Source organism: Homalodisca vitripennis, chromosome 3, assembly GCF_021130785.1.
Source record: "Homalodisca vitripennis isolate AUS2020 chromosome 3, UT_GWSS_2.1, whole genome shotgun sequence".
NCBI lineage: Eukaryota > Metazoa > Arthropoda > Insecta > Hemiptera > Cicadellidae > Homalodisca > Homalodisca vitripennis.
The window spans coordinates 17,552,682-17,568,839 of record NC_060209.1 but is presented as its reverse complement, the minus strand read 5'-3'; the positions used below and the strand labels follow the sequence as shown (position 1 = coordinate 17,568,839).

Genomic DNA, 16,158 nt, shown 5'->3' with positions numbered 1-16,158 from the left:
AAATCTTATAGGGTTTTGCAGAAGTGTAATTTGTTGAGTTCTACTTCTCCCAGAAGTAAAGGAAGTAAGTACAGAAGACCTATAAATTCAGGATTGTAAACGAAAAGAAAAAAAGGCTTGTTGACCTGTGGGCTAGGAAAGGCAAGGTGTGTTATCCAAATATATAATATTATAAATGCGAAAGTGCCTTTGTTTGTTTTTTTCATGCATAAAATATTCAACCGATTGTACTGAAATTTTACATTTACATTCTTACAGTCCCTGGTATGAATAAGGTCCTATTCTTATTTCAAAAATCCCTCCAGGCTATGCCCCACTGGTTTTTAAAGTAGCAAAAAATCCCATCTTGGTCTCTAAAGTTGTGAAATATTAATTGAACGATTCTGTCAAATGTAATTAACTGTTCTGTGTAAACATCGATTATTGTTTTCACTTTGTTTATATTGTTGTGGTGTGTAAATTTTCTAAGGAGTAACCATTAGTTATCACACTATTTAAAGATCTCAGCGATTAGGTAAGTACACATCTACGTTATAAAATGTCCTAAAACATGAAATGATCAGAGTTTGACTCTGAAGACTCCCTTCGAAGCAGTCGGCAAGAACTACACTAGATGAAAGTTTGCTGGACTGTGCTTTTGAACTAATGTACCAATTCTAGCTCTCTAAATATTGTAGCATATTATTAATATTTTTCAGTTTATAAAGAAACAAACGCGCAATTAATTGTGTAATTGTTAGTGTACATTTTTAGCAAATATTAAGTATTATATATTAAAGACTAAGTTACTATATAACTTTTACTATAAATTTAAAGACTTTTATAAAATAACAGCACTGGCGTCGGAAATATAATTCACTCGAACTAGCAGCGGTCATAAACGTGTAACACTTACTAAATTGCATACACAGCAGCGGGTTACTACTAGCAGTGCTGATATGAGAAAATGTAGTCTAACTTTTACTATAGATTTAAAGACTGTTATGAAACCTATCGTATTTGTCTTTTGAAAGAAGTAGGCTTCTCTGAGCTGTCTATGTTTACATATTTTCTTGATCTGGAAAAAGGCAAAATCAGCTATGGAACAAAAAATACTAAGACCGGAGTAAATCGCAATGGCTATAAATATACACTTTTTAACATTTTGTCTTGATCGTGGCAAGAAGGCAAACTCAGTATTGGCGTTGGAAATACAATTCACTCGAACCAGAAGTGCTCATACAGGTGTGAAACCTATGAAATTGCGTGCAAAGCTGCGAAATTACTGACACTATTGCTCTGTTGCTAGGACACCAACTGACAGGCAAGTCCTCAGTGGAGATATACCGACAATGTCTGCTGGCCGGCTGTCGGTGTGTGGAGCTGGACTTCTGGAACGGCCGGACTGAGGAGCCTGTCATCGTCCACGGCTACACCTTCGTGCCTGAAATATCTGCCCGGGAGGTAACGTTCACGAGCCGATAACTAACTTTCAACACAAACCTATTTATAACAGTGACAATCGAAATTACTCATACGATTGGTTTCTAAAAATGTGTCAATTGCAAGAATTGTATTCACATGTCTTTTTGTTTGTTTAAAATCAAATTAAGTCCAATTTTTTTTTTTTTGCTATTGACCACAACAAAGAATTTGCAGCTTCAATTATTTAAATATCTAACAGTACATTGTTCAGTGAAGCTGAGTCAGGATATACTGACTTGTATGTGCGTTTATGTTATTTTATTAATATTTTGCAAACAGTTTGTATTAAAATTCAAAAAAATGTATTAGAAATGTGATGTAGTTTGACAGACACACTCAAGGACGTAGCCAGCGAGGGGATCCAAATTTTTTTCTGGGACCCCCCTCCCAATTTTTAATTGTGGTCCGGACCCAAATTTTTAATTGTTTCTATTACTTTTTGTAGTAAACGATTATTATTATTTCAATAATTTAGTATTACTGACATATAATGTTGAAAGATCGTTCTCAACACAGATACAGGTCAAGAACTTTTTAAGGAACAAAATGAGGCCCTACTTTCTGTCCACTTTGGGAAAATATCAGTTGTCTTAACCCTCCCCCCTCCCGAAGTTTTTTCCTGGCTACATTCTTGGACACATTGTCTAAATGAAATTTGTGTATGACTTTTTAATTATTTTGAAACTGAAAAGTATAAATATTTTACTTATAGAAGTTTTTGTTGCCATGTTTTGCAATTTGAAGGGAACATTTATTGATTACTTACGACATAGTTAGCCAGTAAAAACTAAGTTTGTTGTAATCCCTCTCTAGGTTACTGGTTAAAATTCTAACCAACATTGTTTTTTTATCTCTTTGTAACTTGTCACACTGATAGAACTGAGGCCAATTTTTCTTGAGCGCTTTAGGGATTAACTCTTATTGATTATTTTAGTACCATAAAGTGATCAAAAAGCACACTTCAAAAATATGTCAAATTTATGAACACAAGTAGTTTTAGTGTCTCCCAAATACAGTATAAAATGCAATGTGTTATGAATCTTGTTGTTCGAGGTTCGCTTTTACTTTAACAGGTTTTATTTAATTTTTAGATAGCTCTTAAATCACATTATTTTGTTTTATTTGACAACTATTTTTTACAACTTGCATAGCAACATTTGATGACTTAAACTGTCAAAGGTCTTGCTAAAATCTAGTAAAGTTGCAGTTGCTGTGTCATCTTGCTCTAACAGTTTCATAAGATTTTCTATAATATAAATTAAAGCTATTGATTTATAGCGTCCAGGTATCAATTCAAGGTGTTCTTTTGATATTGGATTGTTGGTTATTAGTCAATGCTTAAGCTGGTGAGAGCAATTTTCTCGATGGTTTAGATAAAGTCAGAAGAACTGATATTGGATGGTAGTTTTCTTATTTTATTTTTTTTCTCCTCCTTTGGATTTTTTGATAAACTTTGCAACTTTTAGCATGTTTGGGAGTTATATTATTTAAAAAAAAAGTATTTATTATGGCAGCCAATGGATGTGTAAGTTCTTTCTTCATATTTTTATTATTTTTGAAGATATTTCATCAAAGCTAGCTGATGTTTTTGACTGCTGGAACATGATAGTTTTGAGAACTATGAGAATAGGGATATTATTTGTAATTCTAGTTATTTTGGAGAGCTTCAAAAACAGGTATTACTAGATGCGGTTTTGGTCAATGACACAAGTTTATCGATTCCAACTATGAATAATTATAAGATCTTATACCACGTATTAATGTCAGCATGAAGCATCACTATCTAAGTGCTGCATTGCAAGCCAAGTTCTCATCACTGAAAATAGGTGTTCGTCACCTGGCTCTAGATCTAGGTTGTATGGAAGATTAATTGAACATCTAGCATAATAATTCATTAGATCTCAGGTACGATTGGCTACGTGTGGAAAAAAGTAAAAGGTTTGAGCTTAATTTTTCCAGACACTTATTTGTATCATCCGTTGTAGTTTATGCAGTGTTTCACATTTTTCTGTGTTCATTGTTGAGCCTTGACATCATCAAGAATCACACCCTTATTTTCCTAGAAAATAAGGATCTTTCTCCATGATCTTTCGCTATAATCTTTTTCACTGACAAGGGTTGGAGATATTTTCTTGGGTTTTTTTTAGAGAATTTGTGTGTCCCTATTCCTAAGATAACCTTTTCATTTCACAATTAGTGTGTTTCACCCATTTTTCATCACCAGTTCACATACAATCGAGGAGTTCATTACCATGTTTATCATAGTCTTCATGAAAATTCAGCGATGCCTTTGTTTTTTTTTGTCACCTTGTGTAAGGGGGTTTGGAACCCACCTGGCACAAAATCATGGGAGAGCCAACCTTCTCCACAACAATTTCTTGATCTAAAATTGAATTTTTATATCTATATTCCGTGATAATTCATATGCAGTAAACCAATTATTAATAACAAAAAGCTATATTTTATTTTTACTTTTTATTTGTTGGAATAATCCCAATAAAACAAAACAACTGGAACAATTAATTTACTTTACTTTATAACATACTAAATTTGTCATGATGAACTAATTATTGATTTTTGGTTAATTAAAAATTTATTAACAGGTTATAGAGGCCATAGCAGAATCGGCATTCAAAACGTCAGACTACCCTGTGATACTCAGTTTCGAGAACCATTGTAACCCTCGACAGCAAGCCAAGATAGCTCAGTACTGTCGAGACTACTTTGGTGACATGCTCTTAGACACGCCTCTTGACTCACACCAGGTAAGTAGGTTACACTATTCAAGAACCATTGTAACCCTCGACAGCAAGCCAAGATAGCTCAGTACTGTCGAGACTACTTTGGTGACATGCTCTTAGACACACCTCTTGACTCACACCAGGTAAGTAGGTTACACTATTCAAGAACCATTGTAACCCTCGACAGCAACCCAAGATAGCTCAGTACTGTCGAGACTACTTTGGTGACATGCTCTTAGACACGCCTCTTGACTCACACCAGGTAAGTAGGTTACACTCTAGCAATCAGTTTCAAGAACTATTGTGAACCCAACATGCCAAAATAGATCAAATTCCTAGTGTCATGTCTAAGAAAGGGTCAAATTTCAGATACTAAGTGGAAGGTGAAATTGAGCAAAACTCAACATTCACATTCTATCAAGTCTTTCCACCATAGCAATATGAAGTCTTCAATGCTAAACCACATGTTTTTTCATTTTACACAAAACACTTAATCCGGAATAAATGAAAATTAATATGTGTTTCTGATGTTTCAATTGTTAACAATACATTATATTTAAAGTTTGTAAATGCTTAGAGTAAAATTTTTGGGTAATTTTCCTTTTCTTTAAAGAATTCAAGATCCAAGCAATTTTAATAAATCATACAGGGAGTTGTTGAACTGTCCAGATACTTCCATTAAATTTCAACTGAGATAAACTTCAGTATCTCATAAAGAATATAATTATTTATTGTTTATAATACAATTGTTGACTCTAAGTGTACTTAAATTTAAAATAGTATTTTAAATGGAAATTGTCATATTGAATTGCTTTTAAAACATAAAACATTTCTGACTGAGAATGAAACCCAGCAGGGATCACTTCTGGCCAGTTTATACTTTCCAATTGAACCTACCAATGGTCTCAGCAAAAACAGATGTGCCATTTAAATCTGGGCAACTCTATAGATGTCCAGGAGCGGCACATCACAAACCGCAAATGTTGAGATTCTGGTTTGCAAGGGTCTAGTCTAATGCAGGAGATGACTGTTGGAGTTTAGTGGGGTTCTTTCCCTAACTATCATAGGTTCTTCCTAGCTTCAACAAGGGTGTGCCACCCCCTGCCTGCTTTGACTGGAGAGGCTGGTTCAGAGCTGGCCTCCCCTTTTTCCGGAGGGATATGACTTTTAGATTAGTACCCTAATTTTTCCTCATGGATCTCGATAGAAGGCTACTCCCTAACCTTATCCATCCTGAATTTCCTGTGAATCCAGAAGCAGCGCTAAGATTCTAATAGTACTAAGTGAAATTTATAAGCTTCTTGTCCTAACTAAGAAAAAAAACTGTATTAACTATTTACTATCACTTACTTAACTTTCATTGCCAGTAATGGTGACTTTGTTTTGTGCAGTTGGAGCCTGGGATACACTTGCCGCCACCATCGCTGCTCAGGCGAAAGATTATCATCAAGAATAAGAAGAAGCACCATAAGAAATCAGTGGCCAGTGGTAAGGTTGCGACAGGTAACGGCGATGTGCCCCATGCCCCTATCCGACAAGGAAGCAAGGATAGCAACCCTGATGATGAAGATAATGGTATGCCTACACTGCATGCATTTCTCCATTTAAAATTATGTCTTCCAGTATAGTTAAGAGAAATGATTTTAGATGCTATTTTGAAATATAAGATTGATGATACATTAATAGATTTGAGTTATTCCACACAAATTCATAGTTATGATAACTCTATTGGCTGACATAGTTAGAGAGCTGGTAGCTACATTGTGTGAGGCGTCAGACTTTGGATCTAACTTAAAGATCCTGAATGATTAAATCCGTGTCTGTGACCAAAGCACTTTTAATCTTGTACTGTACTGACTTTTATGTTTATTCTGTTTAAATGGATCCTCACACAGGCAAGTGGCCTATGATAAGGGGCAGAATTCAAGCCTATAGCTCAATTAGATGTTGAAATATACTCTGGAGATATAGGCTTCACTATCACTCAGCCAAGTCCCACTGATAGATATACACCATCATTGAACCTGATCTTGGTGATGTAGAAGTAAATGTTAATACAGAATTTCGAGTCTATATAGCTCAATCCGTTCTCGAGATATCCTGTGGAAGACACACAGATAGACAAATAGGAGAAGACTTTTGCCAACCTATTGAGTCTTAACAAAATGTACCAAATTCCAAGTATATAGCTCATTATGTCCTTGAGAGATCCTGTGGAAAGTTAGGTTTCACTAACGCTCAGCCTGTGCAGGGCATAGACCATCATCAAACTCAATGTTACCTTTATAGAAGTTAAACTTCATGCAAAATTTCAAGTGTATACCTCAATTAGTTTTTGAGATATCAAGTAGTAGACAGACAGACAAAAGTAAAAATTTGTCATCCCCTCTAATTCATAGACTTCACTAATGCTCAGCCAATAACTTATCACGTAATTGGGAAATTTAATCCTTCACAAGCCACTAATAAATCTATTAACTTTCCTATAACTCCAAGACAAGTAAAATATTTTTGTTTCTTTAAGTTCAAAACTAGTTTTTATTATAACTAATTTATAAAAGGTAAAAGCTAAAAAAGTATAAAACAGGTCAAGTTACTTTAAATTATTGTATTTATTGATAAAAATAAAAAAGAACTATTTACAAAACTGTTTAAAATAAATAATATAATAAATTTGAATTTAATTGTAAAATGTAATTAAACTGAAAAGTTTAATTACATTAAGATAAATATTTCAAATTAATCACAACACTATCACTTGATGTAGAATAATAACGAGATATGTAGCAGACGTACACGCTCGGGACAACCAAGAAAGCGGTAATACACGCCACGGATATGTTTGGTTATGGCTCTGTAGGAGACACAGAACTGACGAGCAGGTGGTCGGAGTTAGACAAAGGGCACTTCCCTCCCCCTGTCGCAAAGTGAAGTTCGTTTATAAATACTTTTTTGGCAACCACGATAAGCACTGGGCGTTTCGAAGGACTTTTGTGAACTAAAAGACTCTCCAAGAAACTTAATCTATAATATCGGATATAACTGTATTTGGTCACAGTCTACTATTCTAATATATCCGTCCATGGTGTGGGAAGGGTTAAAATAAAACAAAATCTAACGTAATAGTAATAAAACTTATAAATTTTGAGGCTATCCATCTTGTTTGACATATTAGCCAACTGGGAAGTAGGATCTGCCAGTGCGCAGGAGATTGTGAACCATGTGTCTGTGTGTTGACAGATGAGGACGACTCTAGTAGCAGTGGAGAGGAGGAAGAGGAAGGGGCTAGTGTGACGGAGATGAAGATGCAACTACAGGAGAAGCCGCCGGACAAGGTGTCAACAACCAAGGAGACCGAGGCTGTCGCTGAGATATCTGCTCTGGTCAACTATGTCCAACCAGTCCACTTCACGTCCTTTGAAGTTTCAGAGAGTAAGTCTCATGTCTGTGTTTGAGTAATCTAACTCATCAAATTCCTTAGATAATCCTTAGTATCTACTGATGTATTTGAACTGTTATCACTTTATTTAGAAATAAAAATAAATTTAAGTTGATAATATTTAATATACCGTATATATACAGGGTGTAACAAAAAGTATGGGCTGGCTATGTATTTTCAAATTGTGTGTGTAATTCTAAGCTAAAAATAAAGAATAACTTTTTTCCAATTCCCATCTCGTTTAGCCCCTAGCCTCCATTTTGTATTTTTTATTAACAAATTAAATTATTATCTCTAAAACTAGTAATGCTAAAGACACCAAATTTGGCACATAGGTTTAGATAAGAGGAAAATTTTTTTTTAATGGTGTTATTTTCTTTAATACTAACAAAATGGTGTCTGTTGAAAATGTTTACTGTCAAATAACAAAAAAAACCAGTATAGTTATAAAAAATGTACTAGGTACCAAATATTTGGAGCATTTTATTGCAATTCCAATGGTACTAGTTTTAATGGAATCTGTCAAGGCATAAGTGAGCAAAGCCACTTTAAATGTACTCTTGAACCTTTAAAAATAAAAAACAAAATGGTGGCTAGCAGCTAAACGCATAAAATCTGAAAATGTATAGCCAGTCCAACCTTTTTGTTACACCCTATATATTTGAATATTCGAATCCTTAATGTGTTTACAAATCCCTAAGAGTTAGTAAATAAAAAATTGTTTTTCAATGTACCAATTATTATAGAGTATATTTTTGCAGAACTACTTTTAAATTAATTTGCTGGACACATTTGTTACATAAATAATATTTGGATTTGTTACAAATTTTCCACCATTGGCTTAATTTACGAATTTATAATTTACTTGATACTTTTGAAGTTTAGTTGGTTAATCATATTTTTAAGTAGAATTATTCTTGGTGATCTGAAAACAGATTTGATGTAACAGATCATTTTTGTATGATTTTGAATAGTATTTTCATAATCTTATTTATCATGTTTGTTGAAGCAATTAATAAATTGTTTTATGTATGGTGTGGGTGCAAGTCCTATACATTGCCAGACGTAATCTTATCCTGGACAATTTATTATTTTGTTCTAAAAAATAGCTTTCCAAATTCTGCTCAGTGGCTAACAGATTATAAAGAACCAATTACCAATATATTTGGCGTACAAGAAGTACATGTTATAAATTTGACTAAAACCACACAAAAACCAATATTACTTATAGTACTCGTAGTTTAAGTCATAGTCATAGTAATGATTCTTTAAAACTAAATACTGTGTAAAATTTATATATTGACTTGATAAACTAGTCTTGCATGCCAATCGGTATTTATGAGCAAAATTCCACTTGGAGTATAACTTTGGTAATCTTTGATTAATGTAATTTATAATTTATGTTTATTTACTTTAAACCAAAATATTGTACCAATAATATAGTTTCTGTTTTCAAAATCTAAATTTATTGGTTGTCGAGTCAAGTAAGACTTTGTACATGCTCTTAACAATACTTTTACTGTGTTTTTTATGACCTCAGAGAAGAATAGATACTACGAGATGTCGTCATTTGACGAGAAGCAGGCAACAACACTTCTGAAGGAACATCCGATAGAGTTTGTCAACTACAACAAGCATCAGTTGAGTCGGATTTATCCGGCTGGTACTCGATTTGATTCCTCCAACTTCATGCCTCAGGTTTTCTGGAATGCTGGGTGCCAGCTGGTAGCACTCAACTACCAGACCTTGGGTAAGCCCAACAAAACCTCTTTATGTACACAGACAGGCAAAATATATTAAAATATAGGAAACCTGAACTGATTGGAGTTCAGGATAGCTTTTGATAAGAAAGGTGGGTGGGCGTGGTCAGAAGACATATGTTTTTTTTCTTGCTGTATTTTATACAAGGTCTTCACAGCTTTAATATTGTCACAACGTAATTTATTTTAGAGTGTCCATGTATAATAACGGATGCTAGACTAGGTAAATTTAGAAAATGGTAAGAAATAATTATAATAAACAATATTTTATTAAAATAGATTGGAAATATTAATTGAAAACTTGTATTATTATTATATTTAAACTAAATACGCATTTTTAATAAAGTACATAGATTTTCATCATATTGGCAGGAGATAGTGGGGGTGAAAGAGTCGGGAAGTAAGCCGAGAAGGCATTTTAGAACAAGATCATAACAATGGTGGACATATGGGTTAGCTTGGAAATCCCTGATTTTGTTTTTTTTTGCACTATTTATAATCTCAAAACTTTTATATAGGATCAGAAATCAGAAATATTTTATTGTCATTAAGCTTAAGTACAGCGATAGACAAAGTCAGCTTATTCATTTATGTACATACAGATAAATTAATAAATAAAACACATACAATATCACGAATAAATAAAACAAATACAAAACAAGTATTTGAGTAAAAAACAATGTCAACAAGTCCATCAGTGGTAAAGTAAAATCAGGATCATATCTGTGTCATCGGGAATAAATCATCATCACTTTTCACTGTCACTTGAAAATCTGAGTAACTCTTCTAGCACTTGATTGTCTTCAATACTGTCATGATTTATTGTATTTACCAAAACAATTGTTGTAAACTAAAGTAATAGCAAGCAAAACAATAACAATGAAGACGACAAATTAGCAGAATGATAACAAACGGTCGCTGCGACCGAGACGCAACGACAGTTCGTAACAAATCACTTTTTCCAATATTCCAGGTGACTGCCAACAACATTTCATAGATCATAATCCATAGAGTAAGAAATAAAAACATGGAAATAGCGAATGACTATCAATGTCAAAGTCTAAATACATTTAAATGCATTTTTATTACTGTAAAAGTCGGTGCCGTCAAAAGACGTCAACAGTCTAAAGAATTCCATACGCGACATCAAATGAGGTTGTCGGCAGTGAAAGTGTTAATAATCCTAATTCCAACTGAAATTAAGACAATTTACAATAAATTGGATGTATTTGCACTTTTACGCAGTTTTAAGTATACTTTACTTTTAAACTTATTACATTTATTAATGTGCTTCACACAGACTTAGCGATGCAGTTGAATCTGGGAATTTTCGAGTACAACCACCGCTGTGGGTACCTGCTGAAACCAGAGTTCATGAGGCGGAGGGATCGCAGGTTTGACCCGTTTGCCGAGTCCACTGTAGACGGTATCATAGCTGGTACGGTCAAGGTCACTGTACTCTCGGGTCAGTTCCTGACTGACAAGCGCTGTGGCACATACGTGGAGGTGGATATGTATGGCCTGCCTGCTGACACAGTCCGCAAGAAGTTCCGCACCAAGATCGTGCCCAACAATGGGATCAACCCTGTCTATGACGAGGAGCCCTTTGTCTTCAAGAAAGTAAGCATTTTTTCAATGTTGTAGCTACATTTCAGATTATTTGGATGAACATTATTAGAACACAATTCTCATTATTAAATTTATAATTCATCATGCCCCTTTCACTGCCACACAAAGTTACTCCTTGCTACATTTTTTATCCTCAAGTATATATATATATATATATATAGCATTAGAAACAAATCACAACTTTAAAAACTTCACATTATTAAAACAAGTCCATAAACAAGAAGAACTCGATTCTTATGAAACATTATACATAAAAAAACATAAAGATAAAGTATTAAACAATGGTTTTGGACCAATTCAAAATTCACCATTCCATTAAAATATAAGTAAATTCTTTTTGACCCTAACTTTTATACATATACTAGCCGTTTCCCGCGGCTTCGCACGCGTCTCCTTAAGCTTTTGCCCGTATATTTCTTTGCCTTCAAATAGTGTTTGGCTATTTAATATACGTAACTGTGTCTTAATTGCAGTTTATCATGTGCAGGCGCTTTGATAACTTTTATATCTTGCAGTACAGCCTGGTGGTGAGTTACATCAATGGGCATTGCATATAAACCTTCTAGATAGAAAAATACAAATAAATACAAATTTTCATAGTGATCGGTCCAATAGTTTCTGAGTCTATAAAGGACAAACACACAAACATTCATTTTTATATATATTACTAGCGGGCCCGGCGCGCTTTGCTGCGCATTTCAATAATTTTTTGCAAAAGTTGCCCGCGGCTTCGCACGCAATTTCCCGTTGAAAACAGTACACTATATTCACTTATTCTTTTTCTATCACATTCTAAACATTGCTGAGATAATTGATAGTCGTTCCATCGTGAGCCTCTTGGGCGTATTATGAAGGTATGTACCATATTCCTGCCTCTATCTAGCTGTTACCCACGGCTTCGCACGCAAATCTTAAGAACCGAAGTCCTTATATTACTTAGTAAATTTTTTTTTTTTACTATAATAAATTTTAGATTAAATTAGTTATATCTCCGATGCCACGATATTGAGCTTGCTTTGTTGTCTCGATCGAGAGAATATGTACACACGGAGTTTTGAGAACCATACTTCTGTCAAAAAAAAACAACTAAGGTTGATTTTATAACATTCTTTATATTTGTAGCCAACGTAAGATAGTAATTATGATATCTGCATTGCTCTTCTGATCAAGCATGAGCATGGTTTATATTAAATATATATTGCAGTTAAAGGTGAATTTTTACGTCAAATTTGAATTGTATTATCTGGATAGTAAAGTCTATGTTTAACAGTGATTGCAGAAAACAGTTTAAACAAAATTTGTCGTTTCTCTTAAGCTTACTCTATGCTTTAAAACTATAAGTGTAATATATGTTTACAAAGAACAGCTGATTAAAAATTTGAAAAGACGTTAAACATATGTTTGCTGCAATGCATTTCTTATGGGTATTTCTGTAACCAGTGGGGCGGAATCCTGAAATCGGGAAAGGGATGGGCATAGCTTATAAACCTTCTCCGTGGAAAAATACATATACGTACAAATTTTCATCATGATCGGTCCAATAGTTCACGATTCCATAAAGGACACAAACATACAAACATTCATTTTTATATATATAGACTAGCTGTTTCCCGCGGCTTCGCACGCTTTTTCGTAAGTTTTTGCCCGCGTATGAGCACTTCTGGTTGAAGGTAAATTATATGTCTAACGCCGATGTTAGATTTTACCTTGATGTCACAATCAAGAAAATCTGGTCAAAAATGTATTGTACATGCATATGTACTTCATTACAAAGTGGTCTACCACTTAAGCTTTAAGTTCCGCCAAAAAATTTAGTTTAAAGGCAATTATACATCATAACTTAGCGCCTTCAAATAGTGTTTTCACTGTTTAATATACGTATCTATCTCGTAATTGCAGTTTATAATGTGCAGGTGTTTCGAAAACTTTTTTTCTTGTAAAGTGCCGCCTGTTGGCGAGATACATCAATGGGCATAGCATATAAACCTTCTCCGTGGAAAAATACATATACATACAAATTTTCATAGTGATCGGTCACATAGTTTACGATTCCATAAAGGACAAACACACAATCATTCATTTATATATATATACTAGCGGGCCCGGCGCGCTTTGCTGCGCATTTCAATAATTTTTTGCAAAAGTTGCCCGCGGCTTCGCACGCAATTTCCCGTTGAAAAACAGTACACTATATTCACTTATTCTTTTTCTATCACATTCTAAACATTGCTGAGATAATTGATAGTCGTTCCATCGTGAGCCTCTTGGGCGTATTATGAAGGTATGTACCATATTTCCTGCCTCTATCTAGCTGTTACCCACGGCTTCGCACGCAAATCTTAAGAACCGAAGTCCTTATATTACTTAGTAATTTTTTTTTTTTTACTATAAAAATTTTAGATTAAATTAGTTTATATCTCCGATGCCACGATTGAGCTTTGCTTTGTTGTCCTCGATCGAGAGAATATGTACACACGGAGTTTTGAGAACCATACTTCTGTCAAAAAAAACAACTAAGGTTGATTTTATAACATTCTTTTATATTTGTAGCCAACGTAAGATAGTAATTATGATATCTGCATTGCTCTTCTGATCAAGCATGAGCATGGTTTATATTAAATAAATTATTGCAGTTAAAGGTGAATTTTTACGTCAAATTTGAATTGTATATCTGGATAAGTAAAGTCTATGTTTAAACAGTGATTGCAGAAACAGTTTAAAACAAAATTTGTCGTTTCTCTTAAGCTTACTCTATGCTTTAAAACTATAAGTGTAATATATGTTTAACAAAGAACAGCTGATTAAAAATTTGAAAAGACGTTAACATATGTTGCTGCAATGCATTTCTTATGGGTATTTCTGTAACCAGTGGGGCGGAATCCTGAATCGGGAAAGGGATGGGCATAGCTTATAAACCTTCTCCGTGGAAAAATACATATACGTACAAATTTTCATCATGATCGGTCCAATAGTTTACGATTCCATAAAGGACAAACACACAATCATTCATTTATATATATATACTAGCGGGCCCGGCGCGCTTTGCTGCGCATTTCAATAATTTTTTGCAAAAAGTTGCCCGCGGCTTCGCACGCAATTTCCCGTTGAAAACAGTACACTATATTCACTTATTCTTTTTCTATCACATTCTAAACATTGCTGAGATAATTGATAGTCGTTCCATCGTGAGCCTCTCTTGGGCGTATTATGAAGGTATGTACCATATTCCTGCCTCTATCTAGCTGTTACCCACGGCTTCGCACGCAAATCTTAAGAACCGAAGTCCTTATATTACTTAGTAATTTTTTTTTTTACTATAATAAATTTTAGATTAAATTAGTTATATCTCCGATGCCACGATTGAGCTTGCTTTGTTGTCTCGATCGAGAGAATATGTACACACGGAGTTTTGAGAACCATACTTCTGTCAAAAAAAACAACTAAGGTTGATTTTATAACATTCTTTATATTGTAGCCAACGTAAGATAGTAATTATGATATCTGCATTGCTCTTCTGATCAAGCATGAGCATGGTTTATATTAAATAAATATTGCAGTTAAAGGTGAATTTTTTACGTCAAATTTGAATTGTATTATCTGGATAGTAAAGTCTATGTTTTAACAGTGATTGCAGAAACAGTTTAAACAAAATTTTTCGTTTCTCTTAAGCTTACTCTATGCTTTAAAACTATAAGTGTAATATATGTTTACAAAGAACAGCTGATTAAAAATTTGAAAAGACGTTAACATATGTTTGCTGCAATGCATTTCTTATGGGTATTTCTGTAACCAGTGGGGCGGGAATCCTGAATCGGGAAAAGGGATGGGCATAGCTTATAAACCTTCTCCGTGGAAAAATACATATACGTACAAATTTTTCATCATGATCGGTCCAATAGTTTACGATTCCATAAAGGACAAACACACAATCATTCATTATATATATATACTAGCGGGCCCGGCGCGCTTTGCTGCGCATTTCAATAATTTTTTGCAAAAGTTGCCCGCGGCTTCGCACGCAATTTCCCGTTGAAAACAGTACACTATATTCACTTATTCTTTTTCTATCACATTCTAAACATTGCTGAGATAATTGATAGTCGTTCCATCGTGAGCCTCTTGGGCGTATTATGAAGGTATGTACCATATTCCTGCCTCTATCTAGCTGTTACCCACGGCTTTCCGCACGCAAATCTTAAGAACCGAAGTCCTTATATTACTTAGTAATTTTTTTTTTTTACTATAAATAAATTTTAGATTAAATTAGTTATATCTCCGATGCCACGATTGAGCTTGCCTTTGGTTGTCTCGATCGAGAGAATATGTACACACGGAGTTTTGAGAACCATACTTCTGTCAAAAAAAAACAACTAAGGTTGATTTTATAACATTCTTTATATTTGTAGCCAACGTAAGATAGTAATTATGATATCTGCATTGCTCTTCTGATCAAGCATGAGCATGGTTTATATTAAATAAATATTGCAGTTAAAGGTGAATTTTTACGTCAAATTTGAATTGTATTATCTGGATAGTAAAGTCTATGTTTAACAGTGATTATGCAGAAACAGTTTAAACAAAATTTTTTCGTTTCTCTTAAGCTTACTCTATGCTTTAAAAACTATAAGTGTAATATATGTTTACAAAGAACAGCTGATTAAAAATTTGAAAAGAACGTTAACATATGTTTGCTGCAATGCATTTCTTATGGGTATTTCTGTAACCAGTGGGGCGGAATCCTGAATCGGGAAAGGGATGGGCATAGCTTATAAACCTTCTCCGTGGAAAAATACATATACGTACAAATTTTCATCATGATCGGTCCAATAGTTCACGATTCCATAAAGGACAAACATACAAACATTCATTTTTATATATATAGATTAATATTTATTTCATTTAACTTTTAAGGTTATAAAAATCTTGCATTAAGCTTTACACAGTTGATAATTGTTTTAAATTGTAAAATATTTATACTATTACGAATTGTTGGTTCACCACTGACAATGGCAACTTTGATGTTGAAAGGCTTCGTGTACAAATATTAAAATTATTTGATAATTGTGAGCTTTCTTTTATAAAATAATAGAATATAGTTTTTCCAATAAGAAGAGTTCCTCCTTCA

General features: G+C 33.9%; 1 protein-coding gene across 2 annotated transcripts in view; it reads left to right on the top strand.

Moving 5' to 3' along the window:
• The window catches only part of LOC124356652 (1-phosphatidylinositol 4,5-bisphosphate phosphodiesterase classes I and II), a 352,296-nt gene that overhangs the window by 326,771 nt on the left and 9,367 nt on the right, over window positions 1-16,158 (top strand). For both annotated transcript variants that reach the window (XM_046807779.1, XM_046807778.1), the window contains exons 9-14: window positions 1,289-1,443; window positions 4,068-4,229; window positions 5,597-5,780; window positions 7,446-7,637; window positions 9,185-9,394; window positions 10,705-11,024. In XM_046807779.1, the coding sequence (XP_046663735.1) occupies window positions 1,289-1,443; window positions 4,068-4,229; window positions 5,597-5,780; window positions 7,446-7,637; window positions 9,185-9,394; window positions 10,705-11,024 (1,223 nt within the window). The remainder of the gene's footprint in view (window positions 1-1,288; window positions 1,444-4,067; window positions 4,230-5,596; window positions 5,781-7,445; window positions 7,638-9,184; window positions 9,395-10,704; window positions 11,025-16,158) is intronic.